At 36.6% G+C, this 15,044-nt stretch overlaps 1 protein-coding gene across 3 annotated transcripts in view; it reads right to left on the reverse strand.

Moving 5' to 3' along the window:
- Nucleotides 1-589: 589 nt before the first annotated feature.
- The window catches only part of TBC1D4 (TBC1 domain family member 4), a 129,959-nt gene continuing 115,504 nt past the window's right edge, over nt 590-15,044 (reverse strand). For 2 of the 3 annotated variants that reach the window (XM_030922341.1, XM_030922343.1), the window contains 4 exons: nt 10,810-10,969; nt 8,066-8,235; nt 4,890-5,066; nt 596-2,942 (listed from right to left, as the gene is read on the reverse strand). In XM_030922341.1, the coding sequence (XP_030778201.1) occupies nt 2,709-2,942; nt 4,890-5,066; nt 8,066-8,235; nt 10,810-10,969 (741 nt within the window). In that variant the 3' untranslated portion in view covers nt 596-2,708. Of the gene's footprint in view, nt 2,943-4,889; nt 5,067-8,065; nt 8,236-10,809; nt 10,970-15,044 lie in introns of all 3 variants that reach the window. The other variant, XM_030922342.1, reaches the window with a different exon arrangement.

Here is a 15,044-nt window from a genome sequence, read left to right on the forward strand (position 1 = left end):
TGTGCACCACCATGCCTGGCTAATTTTTGTATTTTTACTACAGATGGGGTTTTACCATGCAGATCTTATAAAGCAGTGGTCCTCAACCTTTTTGACACCAGGGACTGGTTTCATAGAAGACAATTTTTCCACAGACTGGTGGCAGGGGATGGTTTCAGGATGACTCAATGATTCAAGCACATTTATTGTGCACTTTATTTCTATTATTATTATTACTCACCATATTATTATTATATACTCACCATAATGTAGAATCAGTGGGAACCCTGAGCTTGTTTTCCTGAAACTAGATGATCCCATCTGGGGATGATGGGAGACAGTGACAGATCATTAGACATTTGATTCTCTTGAGGAACACACAATGTAGATCTCCTGCATGCACAGGTTCACAATAGGGTTTGCGCTCCTATGAGAATCTAATGCCATGGCTGATCTGACAGGAGTCGGAGCTCAGGCAGTCATGCTTGCTCACATGCCCACCACTGCTGTGTGGCCTGGTTCATAACAGGCCATGGACAGGTACCCAGGGACCCCTGTAGTAAAAGACTCTAACCAAGAGCTTCTTCTCTCCCGAAAAGAAACAGTATATGTCAAGAAAGCTGCAGTAATATATTTATTGCAAAGGAACTAGACATTACATTAACCTGATGAGATGTAACAATGCATGAAGCATAACTGGTGCAACATTTTTAAAAAATCACAAATGAAAAAGAAAATTCATTTTCAAAAGAAAATATTGTATCCAAGTCAGCTTAATCTCTGAACACTGTAATATAACTCTTAATGTTGATTATAAACATCCAGGATAAAGATTACTTTAAACTGAATAACAGAAAGAAAAGGTTTCTTTCCAAACTTTCCCAACAGATTCCTTGGCTACCATCTGTGCATCACACCCATAAAGTAATTTTCCATCTACAGACAGTAAAAAGAAAAAAATCCCTCCTACAAATAGAGAAATTCTCAAGGAAACCAAGCAACAAATCAATTAGTAGCCCCCAATTGAATGGGGTAGACAGAATCAGCATTTCTAGAACTTAGAAGTTACATTAACTTTACTAATAAGATTTTATTGTCTTTTAAGAAACTGTTTGGATTCAAGGGCACACTGAGCTATAACAAGTTATTATATTCACACTGGGTAACAGTGTACAGGGGGTTTCGGATGTTTGTCATCTGTTCATCAAAGCTTTCTGAAACCTCTAGAGCTTTACTACTCTACTCTATAATAAATTTTCACTGTGTATAACAAACTCCCTTTGAAGAAAATTACCCCAGATAATCCATCTGTGAAAATACAAGTACTGCAAAAAGCAGTGACAATAAATACTTTTTGGAAAGGCAAAAATGCTGCATCAACTTTCAGAGGCACTATCCTAAAATCATCTCTGAAAAAGAGAATTGCAAATGTACTTTGAAAATTACTTTCCTTGCCTATACCCAGCATGCGTGAATGTCCTCTAATAAGCTATTTGTAGACTGAGGAAGTGAAGAGTTGAAATGCAGAACTGCAGGTTTTAGTTGAGCTGGTACCACTGGTACCACTTTTCCCTTCCGATGGATTTCAACAGTTTGTTCCCAAACATTTTACAGTTCTCAAAACTTTTCACATAAAAGGGGAAGATTATTAAAGCTTATTAGAGTCTTGTCAATTGGTCAAAAGAAAAAATGTATTTCAACACAGCTTGTCATCTTTGGAAAAAAAACAATCATAATTACATTTCCTTATACTGAATTTAAGGTAGAGAGACCTAAATTATGAGCACTCACAATTTGGTGGGAAAATGGCAAATCCTTGTCATTTGGTGACTGTGGCACCAAATAAAGAGGAATTCATTCACAACTGAATGAGTTATTTAAATTAAAAAGGCAGAAAGTTAATCTAGACATTTTAGGTCCTAAATTAAATTTTTCAGGTGTGATATTTTTAGTTTGAGTAATAATGCTGATCTAGTTCGCTAAAAAATTAGCGACATTCTCCTTTACCTTGAGCTGGGTAGACTCAGCCACAATGTCCTACTTTCTCTTTATGTATGTTTATAGTAATACTTAACTAGACTCACAATGCATGTAGATGCAACATGCTAGTTGGCACAAAGCAGGCAGGGAGAAATGCCCCTACCTTCCCAAAAAACTCATAGGAGCATGACTAGTATTCAGTCACTTTCCTCATATAGACAATGTCAGTAGATATTAAGACAGAAACACATAAAGTCACATAAATGTTTCCACCTTTTCACCATTGAGTGAAACATGCTGTTCTTTGGAGAAAAAAATACATTCATTTTTTTCAAGTATATTGCAATATACAAAGATGCTCTGGCTTTGTTTCACTATAAAGACAAAAAGATTTCACATATGTCCAAGAGAAATTTCGGTTTACCTTTCCTTTGGTGTGGATTTCATGAAGGTCTGACTAAAAAATTAAATACATATCTACTCATTTTATCTGAAAGCATGAACTATGTTCATTTTATATATATATTTATATGTACATAGCAACAACAAAAACCAATCTACATATGTCCAATGGCTTAGGATTGGCACGCTCTGATGAGCACGAGGTCCACCTGCTGTGACTAGGGGCTCAGCACCAGTATTAGGTGGTTCCATCAGCTTCAGCGTCCAGCCTTGGGCCAGTGGCATGCAGGCTCTTCCTCTCTGTAGTATTCTAAGGAGCACTTCCTGCTGAGGCCACGCCTCTTCAATTATGGCTTACTTCCTATCTTGGCTTTGTTGTTAGGGTTGCAGCTTAGGTCTCTCAGCAACAGTTCACAATTGGCTAGAGCATCCGCGGGCAGCAGCTTCCGGATTTGCTCCACTGTCTTTTGATAAGCCATTTTTTCTTGTTCCAGGGTCCGGATTAAAGACTTCATTTTGGTCTCTCTTGTCAAAATATTTTCTAGGTTTGATTCCAAGGCCTGGATTTTAGCATGAGCTACCTGTTTCGGGGGGAAAAAATCCCACAAATCAAAAATTTGATTTGGAATCCAATGTCTTGCTAAAGTCATGATTCATTATAGCAGGAGCCAGTCCTTACCCATATTAACCAATTACTTCGAATTACTTAATAAAATATTATTTGAAACAAATACTCTGAAAACCTACATGAAACGATGATTTATTAGGTTTCACAAAGATGTAACTATGGAACTATCATGATTCATCTCCTCTCACTGAATACACTAATAATTCAATACTAAATCACCCCCTCACCAACAGTAGCAGAACTTATTCTGCACCCACTGGTGTTCCCCTGAGTGAACGGGAGGGATCTGGCCTGGCTGAAGGAGAAACAGGAGATTCCTGACACTATCTTGCAGTGCTAAAAGAGATTTTCCTTCCCTGACTGAAATACGGAGTCCTCTAAACATACACTTGGACTTTCATCAGTTTTTATAGATGTGAGGGGTGGCCGAGTAACTGACGATGACTACACTGAACTGTCAGTGAAAAAGTCTGTAAGTTCAGAAGAATCATTATAAAACAGGTACAAACCCACCTTCCCTAATAAGGGCAAATACTCAATCGCCATTGAAATATCCAACTAAAAATGGACAATATATCAACCATTTATTTTTCTTTTTGAAAATAGACTATGTTGCCCTCTTTTGAATAGAAAAAAAGATTTAAATTTTCTGTGAGCCAGAGCCAATGTAAGACAAAGTGAAGGAAGTTTAGTGTCCCCATTCTTGGGAAGCAACCACTTTAGAGACCCGTCATTTCTAACCTGTCTCTCCTGACTGGTCTTGACAGGGGACTCACCATATAGAAGCAGAGTTTTAGTGTTTTCCAGTCTGTAGCCAGGTGCAGTGTTGAGGAAATGGAGAGGAGGAGTAAGTGGAACCCAAGCAGCCATTAGGCACTGAAACTCCACTGAAGTCATCTCCCCTGAAGACTTCAGGAGGGTCACCTGCTAGTCTCCCTCCCCTGATCACTCTTAAGCCCCTCCCCTCAGGGCATGGCTACACAGCACACATATACAAGTTGCAAATACAGAATATTACTGTATAATAAATTGCTTATTGCATGTATAAGTGTGTGCTTAGATACAGATATATAGTGTTTTATATTCTCAAATAATAATTGTGAACTCCCTGATGGCAGGAATGATGTATTAATATTACATGTAACATTTACGTGTAATTCAATTTACCTAGACATGTCTCCCTCTTTTAAATTTCCATTTTAGTCTAGACAACTCTCATCATCCACAATAGATTTTCACAAGTGACTGCTAGCAGGCCTCCTTACCTTCTCTCCCATCTCAATCTGTCCTCATCAAGGTTCCCAGACTGATCTTTCTACAGCACGACCCCAAAACTTTGAGAGATTTCCCTCTTGACAGGATTAAAGTCACGTTCTTTGGTTTGACACTGAAAGTCACTTACAATTTCTGCCTTTATCATATTTACCCTAACTCTCCCCAACATCTATCTGAAATTGACACCAGGCTAACTCTGCTGCTCTGCCATGTCCTCCTTATTGATGCCACCCTCCTACCCAGCCTGACTTAAAGACCTTCCTCACTCATTTCTTCCACCAACCCTCCAGATTCCAGCTCAAGCCCAGGTCCTTCACAACTTTATCAATTTCCTACATTCAATTCTTCCTCCCTTGAACTTAACCAAATATCTATAACATACAACAGGTATTTAAGCAGATTGCACTTTGAACTGCCATTTAGCTATTTTGTGAGGGTGCATTTTTTCCAAGTAATATTAAATTTAACATGTCATTTGTAGCCCCAGAGCACTTGGACAGTCTGATACATGGGCTCTTGGTTAGCAATGGTTCATTCCACACACATATCCCTTCCATTCCTGAGGTAGTTCTGTGCATGCAGGAGGCATTAAAATACTTCTTTGCTCAAATCTTTATTTCTTTACCTGTAATTTTTCTAGGAGGTCCATGTTTTGTCTTTTCAGTTGGCTATTGGCCCTCTCCAGCTTCTCCAAAGGTTCACTATCCTCACAAGCATATGAAGATTCCTGTAGCTCATCCTGTAGCACATGATATTCCACCTCATAGGCATGCAACTGCTTAGAAATATCCATCTCAAAAACCTGCCATGAAAGTATCATGGGTTAGGCTAGCCTTTGGTATGTATAACAAGATACAGCTTGTGTATCTTGGTATGTTTCATGTATATTTCCAAATACTTATTAATGAAGAACATTAAAGCATAAAAAAGAAAAAAAGTATAACTGTCAATACAAGAATAAATTAGATATAGCTTACACTGTCAACATAAAAACAAATAGCTCTTTCTGTGAAAGAAGAAATTTTTTCTTTAAAAACAGAACAGATAGATTATTTCTATGCAATTGAAACATTCTCGGGAAGTCAAGTCACTAGAATAAATTAATGTCCAAGTGTATTTTGCAGCCAAGATATCCATAATCTAGTAACTGTCTCCCAAAATGTAGTATACTAGATAAACAACATTAGTTATTGAGTAATTATTATGTTAGAGATAATCTCTGCTGATTAGTAAGCAAAATTGCATAGGGTATTACTGTAATAAAGCAACCAAAAGCATTTCTAATTTATTTGCCAATGGAGCAGAAAGATCTTAAAAAATTTTTTCATCCATTTGCTATTCCCTGTAAGCCTCTTAAAGAGTCATTTACATATTGTACTGCACAGAGAATCCTCAAAATTGCATACTGTGACCACTGTCCAGTGCTGTAAGGTTTAATTAGGGCTGCTACTGCTCTCCCATACCACCACTAAATAGGAAGGTCGTTTGCTATGAAGCTAGAGGACAGTTACTCCAAACTTCCTGGGGGAAGGAGAGACTACAGCTGCTATTCAAGCAATGGTCTCTATATTAAACACTGAGAAGAGAAAAGAAACCACAAAAAATCTGACTTACTCTACTACTTACTACTAGAGAGACTCAAACATTCAAATTTTAATAAGAGAACTTCTATACTAACTGGTTATCCTCAAATAACCATCATCTTTTCCTTACTTAGTGGGTATGGACACAATGGATTATTACACAACCATTAAAATGATAATATGGATTTATAGTTACTGGAAAAAAATCTAATACTCTATATGTTTTTAATCATAAATCAGGTCCCACAATAGTATATGTAGTATGATTTCATTTATATATAACTTTATACATTTTTATATGTATATATAAGCAAAGAAAAGGTAATAGAAAGTTTCAAAGGTTATCTCTAGATGTTGAGATTTATAGTTACTTTTGTTTCCTTCTTTGTGATTTTCTGCACTATTTGCGTTTTTTTCCAGTGTCCATAAATAAAGTTCATCAAAGTCTCCTTTAATATTAGCATTTCATTCCACAGTAATCAACTCTAATTGTTAGGAAATTCTCCCAATTTCAAGTTCAAATTTACTTGTCTATAAATTCTACCCATTAATCCTAATAGTAATCTGTAAAGCCAGGCAATTTCCTCATTAATTTTAGAAGGGAGGTGATAACTGATTTCAAATCTCTAAAAGCATAATATCTGATTCCAGTCAAGAAAGGTATTTCTGAAAAATTAATAAACAAGTAACTATACAAATAAAAGCTATACTTTTCAGCTTACAGAGCATTTTAACAAACTATTTATAGATATTTGTGATTTAGATTCCATGTAATGGAAATAAAATTTTATATGTATTAATATAATAAGAGTTCATATTACAGTATGAACTACAGGGTACAAAATACTTTAACATATTGGTTATATTTGCTCCTAAAATAATACAAAAGTATAATACAATCTACTTTTGTTATTCCCATTTTGTAGAGGAAGAGGTTGAGACTCAGAGAGGTTGTAACTTGCCCACAGGCACACAGCTAGTAAATGGCTGGACACCAGAACAAGGTTCCAAACTCCCTTTCTCTAAACCCTATCGTCTTTCTGCCATCAAAAGTGCCTTCAGGAAAGTGGTAAACTTTATCAATGCTCATAAAGCTCAACTGTCAAATCTATCAATCTGCTCTTAAGCTTGTCCACTGCATCTGAACAGCAGCAATATATAGCTACCATTCACCTGGTCCCTATGAAGAGTCAAGGACTTGTAGTCTTTGTGTGCAGTGTGTAGATTACTTTCAATTTGCTTCTCAGATCCATTCACTGCCCTCATCCATTCTATTGTACCCTGGCAGGCAGACAATTCCCCACACTTACTTTCTGGCTGGCTTCTGGTTCAGTTTGGCAAACAGAAGATGCCAGCACAAGATGAGAAGAGGCAGGAGAAAAGGGTTGGGTATTTCTTCCCCGATCCTTCTCTGCCTAGTTCAACAAGACCACAACAACCAGCAGAGAACCCTCCTCCACAGTTCCAGCTCTTCCTGGACCTAGTAACACTATTACATCCTCCACTTAGCCCCTCTGCAGCAGAGGTTTGAACATTTTCCCTATGTTACTAGTTCCTGGGCACCTGGACATCTGTGTTGGATTCCCTTAGGCCTACCCACATCTTTATAGATGGTTCCTTCATTTGAATCATTGGAGGGAGAATGTTTCCCGGAGGGACAAAGACTGATACACCAAGTCTCCTCATGTAAGCTTCATAAAACCTCTCAGATCAGTATTATCCCATTCTGGAACTTGTCCAGTGCTGTACCATTCTGGACAACTACGGTTTGGACGATTAGGCTGATGTGTGCAAGCCAAACAACCAATTAAAGAGCTAGAAGTAGATGCAAACCCAATACCTTCTAATTCCAAAGCCTGTACTCTTGCCACATGTTCTCTTCATGTATTTTACAAAATAATTAAGAAGATAACAAAGGCAAGACGATCTGATTTTACTCTCAGGCCTTCCTGATTCTGTCAGTTCTATCTTCAGTTTTAGCATTGGTTTAAATGGAAAGGATTCCTGAAAAACTCATTATGTAGCACTAAACCATATTTTCTGTGCATAGCCAGATAGACAATGTCACAATGCAGAAATTTCACAACAGTCCCCTTTCTAAATAAAATGTATCTGATGAAAATACCTGTCAAGCAAAGCTACATTTTTATGCTAAAGCATTTAATATATATTCAGTAGAGAAAACTGCTGTATAACACTATTAGCATTTAAATCATACCTGGGTAATAATTTTTTCCATTTCAGAGGTATTCATATCAGGTAGCGTGCTTTTAAGAAACTCAACAATATTTTCAAAGCTCTCGCATTCCATTATAAGTGTCTCTTGGCTGCTCAGTAGGCTGAGTGCAACCTTAAATATAACTTCAGTTCCCTGAAGAAAAATAATATCTAAAAGAAGAAATACAATTTTCATGATCAAAATTATGCATCCACTCTTGTAAAAAGCATGCTATTTCTGCTAAAGGTTTTTATTTACTTGTTTTATGTGTTTTGCAAAAGAAAACTGGTCAAAAGCATCTAGCATTTTTTAAAAAGTAAAATAACTAAACATATAAGCAGATGTTTTAATATTCCTCTTAAGAATCTCAGATAAAGCCAGGGTAAAAAAGGACAAAGTGTATATCTCTGTCCATGAACTATTTGTAATTTTTAATGCCAAATTTAATGGAGACTAGGTAAACCTCAAGGACAGTTATTCAACTGATAGACTTTTCTTCACAACAGGAATACAAAAACAAATTAACATAACCAATGAGTACTATTCAAACTCTCATTATCATAACAAAAAGTAAATGAACCAGCTATGTAATTAAATCTATGTCACACCAGGAAATTAAAAAAAAAAAAAAAAACACCTTAAAAGAAAAATTAAAACAAATGACAAACATACAACCTCAATCAGGAGAGAAATATAAGAGCTACCCTAACTCTAAGCCCTGCTTCCCTACAAATACAAACAGGCAATAATTTTGAAAAGTATCAAGTACTAGGCCGGGCGTGTTGGCTCACATCTGTAATCCCAACACTTTGGAAGGCTGAGGCGGGTGGATGGCTTGAGGCTAGCAGTTCGAGACCTGCCTGGTCAACACCGGTGAAATCCTGTCTCTACGAAAAATACAATAATTAGCTGAGTGTGGTGGCACATGCCTGTAGTCTTAGCTACTTGGGAGGCTGAGGCAGGAGAATCGGTTGGACCCAGGAGGCAGAGGTTGCAGTGAACTGATATTGTGCCCTGCACTCCAGCCTGGGCAATAGGGCAAGACTCAGTCTCAGAAAAATAAAAAAAGAAAGAAAGAAAAGTATCAAGTACTTAGTACTTTTGTATGAAAGTTTCTCTCAATCTATGTCATTCTTTAATGAATAATATACAACAGAGAGTCTTTAATGAAGATGGAACCATAGAATCATTCTTTCAAACATAGTTCTTCTTGCTCATGCATCTTTCCATTTCCTGCCAGCTCTATTCTTTTATAAATTCAAAGAAGAGAGCTGAACAGCTGTTGTATAGCCAACAGCATCATTTGTATTCTCATAACAAAAAACTGATACTGATGACATTTGTTTCTTGAACTCTTGACATCGAGCTTCCAAGGTTAAGTCAAAGAGAGGTGCCCTGAAACATCATTTCGATATGATAGATTATTCTCTGGGAAGAAAAACATATATAAACAAAAGAATTTACAGAAGACCCATTAATAGGAACCCAAGCCCCAGAGAAAATGTCACTGTAGAAAAGCAGTAGTGTATATTCGATAAACAAGAGAAATCTGATGATTCAGCGCATTTTAACTTTACTCTTTTGTTGCATTTTATAAATTGTAGTAACATTAATGTAGTGTTTAACTTTTAAACCACCACAGTCCTCAGTAAGAAATATATCATACGTTGTAATCTGGTATATATACATATTGCACATATATCCTCAAAACAAATTTCTCCAAACAATGTATTTCCTTACTTTTTGTAATATTCCCTAATATCTTCACTGTAAGCTGTTTCATTTTTTCAAACACTGACAATGACCTACAACTGCACCAATACAATTTGACAAACAGCTCCAATTTAACAGAAGTGCAGCTGTGAGTGAATACTGTCTGCTTGCCCATGTCTGCTAAATAGATGATCAGAACATAAAAATTAAGGGAGTCCTTTTTTAAGGCAACTGAGATCCTACACATCATTAGAACAAACCTCTGATGAAGAGTTGGTTGTTGTTGTTGTTTTAATTTTTGCTTTTCACATAACAGACTTAGACAAGTATAAAGACTTGTGAATAGATATAAGGGCTCCAAAGGGGACATAAACCATGTTATACTCTCTTTTTATTCCCAATGCCAAACACTGTGATTAGAACAAGGCAGTTACTCAGTAACTTGCCCTGGGCTCTACTGACTGTACTTAGTGTTTTCCCTGAGCCACCAGTCTTACAGACTGTCCCACCATAACTGCATTGGCATGAAAGAAGAGTCACATGAGCAATGAAACAGGAAGTAAAGTTATTCTGTTAACAACAAAAAGTCAGATTAAGAAATGCCATTAGAAACAACATTGATACAAGTTAAGAACATGTTTCTCTGTGTTCTGAATGCAAGATGAAGAAGACAATGGGGGGTAGAAAGATGTATATAAAAATCTGGAAAATTATACAGAGTCTGTCCCTAGTCCAGATTTTAGGAGTATACGCTCTGATTTTTAGGCACAAATGAAAATAAGAGCTCCATTACAGCTTACTCAAATACAAGAGCCCAATTCCTCTTTCCCTTTTAATTTCAATTTTATGTAAGACAAATATGGTTTTAAGTTACTGTCAGAATAGAGCCAGGCACATTTATTAAATTCCATTAGCAATTTGCTATTCTGTGTAACACGTGATAAAACAATAGGGGCATTATATGGCTAGAAGTAGAAGTATAGTCCTTGGAATAAATAATACTGTTTCATTTAATTACAGGCATCTCTTACCAAAAACTCTGGCTACAAATCCTAATGAAAATTGGGAGGCAAACAATGTGAGGAACCAGGGGGCAGCATAAAGACTGGGGCTGATTTCATTTTCTTCAAGGTGATTGTAGAGATCTCTGTGATAGTCATGAAGGAGCCTGGACAGCTGGTACATTTGAATCTAAAGTTAATTTGGAGAAGAAAAAATAAAATATTATGCATGTATCTGCATGTGCATCAAATACACTGATTTTAATTTTATTCTAATATTTAACAACAAATTCACATACATAAGTATAAGCAGTATTACTTCATTTTTGTGATTTTAAAGTTGATACTAAAATCCAAGTTCACTTAACTGAAGCCATAAAGCAAGTTACTGAGAGTCTATCTAAGAAGACTGAGCAAGTTTCTCTATCATGTGTGTTTGAGTACCACATATATATATATAGAAATGGAATTTTTTCTTCTGTAGGGAGGCATTGCTTTTGGAATTTAATGAGAACTGCCCTGGCTCACGAACCTCACAGAAGATCCCTCCTAATTTCAGACGAATTCCAGAAAAGCCTCCATTCTAAAGAATCTACCACGTTCAGTGCAGAAGCTTATTTCTATTTACTGTGACCAGCATGTGATTAATGAAAGAGTTCTGGCCCTCCAGACAATCTGCACTGCTAGGATAGAATTAAAGCTTAGAATGTTACAGGGCCAGAAGCTTGAGATTTATTTCTAATATTCAAGTTATTCCAGCAGCATATTTTTCATGACAAATGGGATTAAGGCAAAAAAGTGCAGTTGTTTCTGAATGTTTCTAGAACTAAAAGAAAAAATTATTTCATTTGGCTACTGAGTTGGTTACTGGTATTTCAGAAAACATCATAAAGACAGCACACAGAAACTTTTAAACTCATATCTGTGATATTAAAGATAAAAGCAGGAGTAAGTAACGAAGAAATTCGGGAATTGTGTTTTAATTTAAATTTTTATCCACACAGTTAACAGATAAGTGGTGGTTCCCTGATCAGTTATATTGGCCTGACATTTTGGTGTAAAAATGTATAAAATGTTTTATTACATCTAGCAGAACTTCTTTCACTAAAAGAAATTATTAAAACATCATTCTTAAATAGCTCTATGACAATACATAAAAATAACCAATTATGTTGTGAATTCAACAATTATTTCTAGAGTACAGAACTAAAAATCAATGGACTCCTTTGGGAAAAAATCAAAAACTATGCATAAATACAAAAAATGGTTCAATCCTTCTCTACAACAAATATCTTTGGAAACTCAGTTTCCACACAAACTGTAAATAAAAGGGAATTAAAGAGCCACAGGCAGTCATAGCTATAAAATAAGAAGCTTAGGTGGAGTCAAACAGAAAGTCTTTTTTTAAATGAGATTATCTCAAAAAGTCATGTTGAAAAAAAAAATCATACATTTCCTTTAGACCATTTGCATCATAGAAACCAGAAATTTTGAGCACCTATCAACAAAAGAATTAGTATTTTGGTAAGCACAAAAATCAAAAAAGTCTAATTAGCAGCATAAAAAGAAAGCACATCATCAAAAGCTCACTGTTCTCATTCACTTGTGATTATAAAAAGAAGCAATACTTCAACATTTAATTTTTTTAAGAGAATCTTATTTCCCACCTACCCCGTCGTACATTCTCAACTAGGGGTCAAGAGAGTTTCTTCCATCAAGGGATATTTGGGCAAATAAGAACACGATTCAGGCTTCCTTCAAAGAAAGCTTTAATGACAAAATTCTATTTGCTAAGAACAAATAATTCTTCAGTTCCACCTTACAGATACCAACGCAAACCTTCAGATTAAAGAGGTGAACTGGAGAAGGAAAGATGCAGAGAGAGAGATAAGGCTAGGAGAGAGATGATGAAAGAAAGTGGAGACCAAAATCTTCAGAGGAAAAGATACAATGCCTTTATGCTTAACACGGAAAGCAGCAGAAACTAACGTGATGAGATACAGGTATTTAAAGTTGAAAAAGACCTCAACCCCCACATTTTACAGATAAAGTAACTGAAGCAAGATTTTGCACATTTTACAGATAAGGTAACTGAAGCCTGGAGCACCCAAGTCACCAAGAGAGAAGCAAGAAATCAGAAATCCTGTGGAGTGAATTCAAACCCACTGCAAGAGGCATTCAAGCACATTTCTAAACATCCTATTGGCTAGACCCAAAACAGTACCTCCTGCTCTAGTAAGTGAGAAAGTGTGATATTCCACTTTAAAATGCAAAAGGATCTATTCTCCCAGAATAAGGTCCCCAATACTGTGACCTACAGCAATGCTGCCACCAAAGATTTTTAAATGTCTGCATTTTCAAAATTATAGACATAAAATATTTCTTGGTACTTATAGAGCATATTAAATGAATGTATAAATCCAATTTACATGAATTTCTGTGATGCGAAATTGATGAAGAATTTGTAAACTGAAATATCATTGTATTTTTAAACTGATAGCTATATCTTTTTATCTGTGGATCCAGATCAAACACTACTCACAGGTACTTCCCTGTATCTTTGAAATTCTAATAATAGCTACCAAACTGTTGTTTCTGAAAATCAGAATTATTGAATTCCTTACAAGAGCATCTGATTCCTATCTGATATTAAGATACAGTGGCCAGGCATGGTGGCTCACGCCTGTAATCCCAGCACTTTGGGAGGCCAAGGCGGGTGGATCATTTGAGGTCCAGAAATTCGAGACCAGCCTGCCCAACACGGTGAAACTCCATCTCTACTAAAAATACCAAAAAGTTAGCAGGGTATGGTGGCACATGCCTGTAATCCCAGCTACTCGGGAGGCTGAGGCAGGAGAATCGCTTGAACCCGGGAGGCGGAGATAGCAGTGAGCCGAGATTGCACCACTGCATTCCAGCCTGGGTGACAGAGTAAGAGTTCATCTCAAAAAAAAAAAAAAAGATAAAAAGATACGAGTAAACTGTTTAGGAATAAAAAATAAAACTTTCCACAGTTGTTATTTGATTTGTTAAACCTATGAATAGTCATCAATGAGGAATCAAATCATATGAACTCACACCAGAAAACCTAATGTTGATAGCAAAGCCCTATCTCCCCAGCCAAAATTTTACCTTGGGAAAGGAAGAAAAATGGAATACTTCATCTGCATTCACTCTCAAAAAATATCATTTACTATAATGTTCAGAGTAAAAACACACTTCTTTTGTTATAGATTGGCAACTGAGCTAATAAAGGCAAAAACTCATATCCGGGAACCAGGAAAAATAGTATACTTTAAAAGCATCTTTAAAGTACTACTTCTTATCTAAAGCATAGTATTACGATGAACTGGGAGTCATGCATACCTCATTTCAAGGGAAGAAAAACCTGAGAATCCTCTTTAAAGTCTTCTTTTACATTTTTAACCACTGAAAACTTTAAATTGCCAGGCAGTGGTTGTTTGAGATAAGTATCTATAGACAAAATTTAAACTGCTTATTAGCAACCAATCCACTTAGAGAAGTGATAAACTAGGAAAGAAATGTGTAAACAAGGAGTCTGAGGTAGGCTAAAGACAGCAGTGGCAGTTAATACCCCACTCAAAATACTTGAAAAATCTTAATGGTGATTCTTCAGAGCCCGCTAAGAAAAGCAGACTCAGTGGCTCACAACTGTAATCCCAGCATTCTGGGAGGCTAAGGTGGGTGGATCACCTGAGGTCAGGAGTTCAAGACCAGCTTGGCCAACACGGTGAAACCCCATCTCTACTAGAAATACAAAAAAATTAGCCAGGCATTGTGGCACCTGCCTGTAATCCCAGCTAATGGGGAGGCTGAGGCAGGAGAATCGCTTGAACCTGGGAGGCGGAGATTGCAGTGAGTTGAGATCGTGCCACTGCACTCCAGCCTGAGTGACAAAGCAAGACACCATCACACACACACACACACACAAGCAGACTGAAAAGGCACCACTGGCCTTCACACTTTTTCCTCTGTAAAGGCCTATCTTACATGAAGATAAAGGAGGGGAGATATGATAAGTTCAAAAAGAACCATAACATGGTATCTGCTATTTGCGCACTCAAAAGTAAAGGGATAAAGACACTTTCAGATTGTAAACAAAAGACCTGTGAGCCTTTTTAATTGAGAAGTTGAGGAAAAGTGAATAAAGATGACTTGATACCTTCTCCATGTAACCCATAGACTTAGGGCATAAAGGATTGGGTCCTCATCACCTACCTTTCTTAAATTACTTATTTACTCAC

The sequence above is a fragment of the Rhinopithecus roxellana genome, chromosome 18 (assembly GCF_007565055.1).
Source record: "Rhinopithecus roxellana isolate Shanxi Qingling chromosome 18, ASM756505v1, whole genome shotgun sequence".
NCBI classification, from domain to species: domain Eukaryota; kingdom Metazoa; phylum Chordata; class Mammalia; order Primates; family Cercopithecidae; genus Rhinopithecus; species Rhinopithecus roxellana.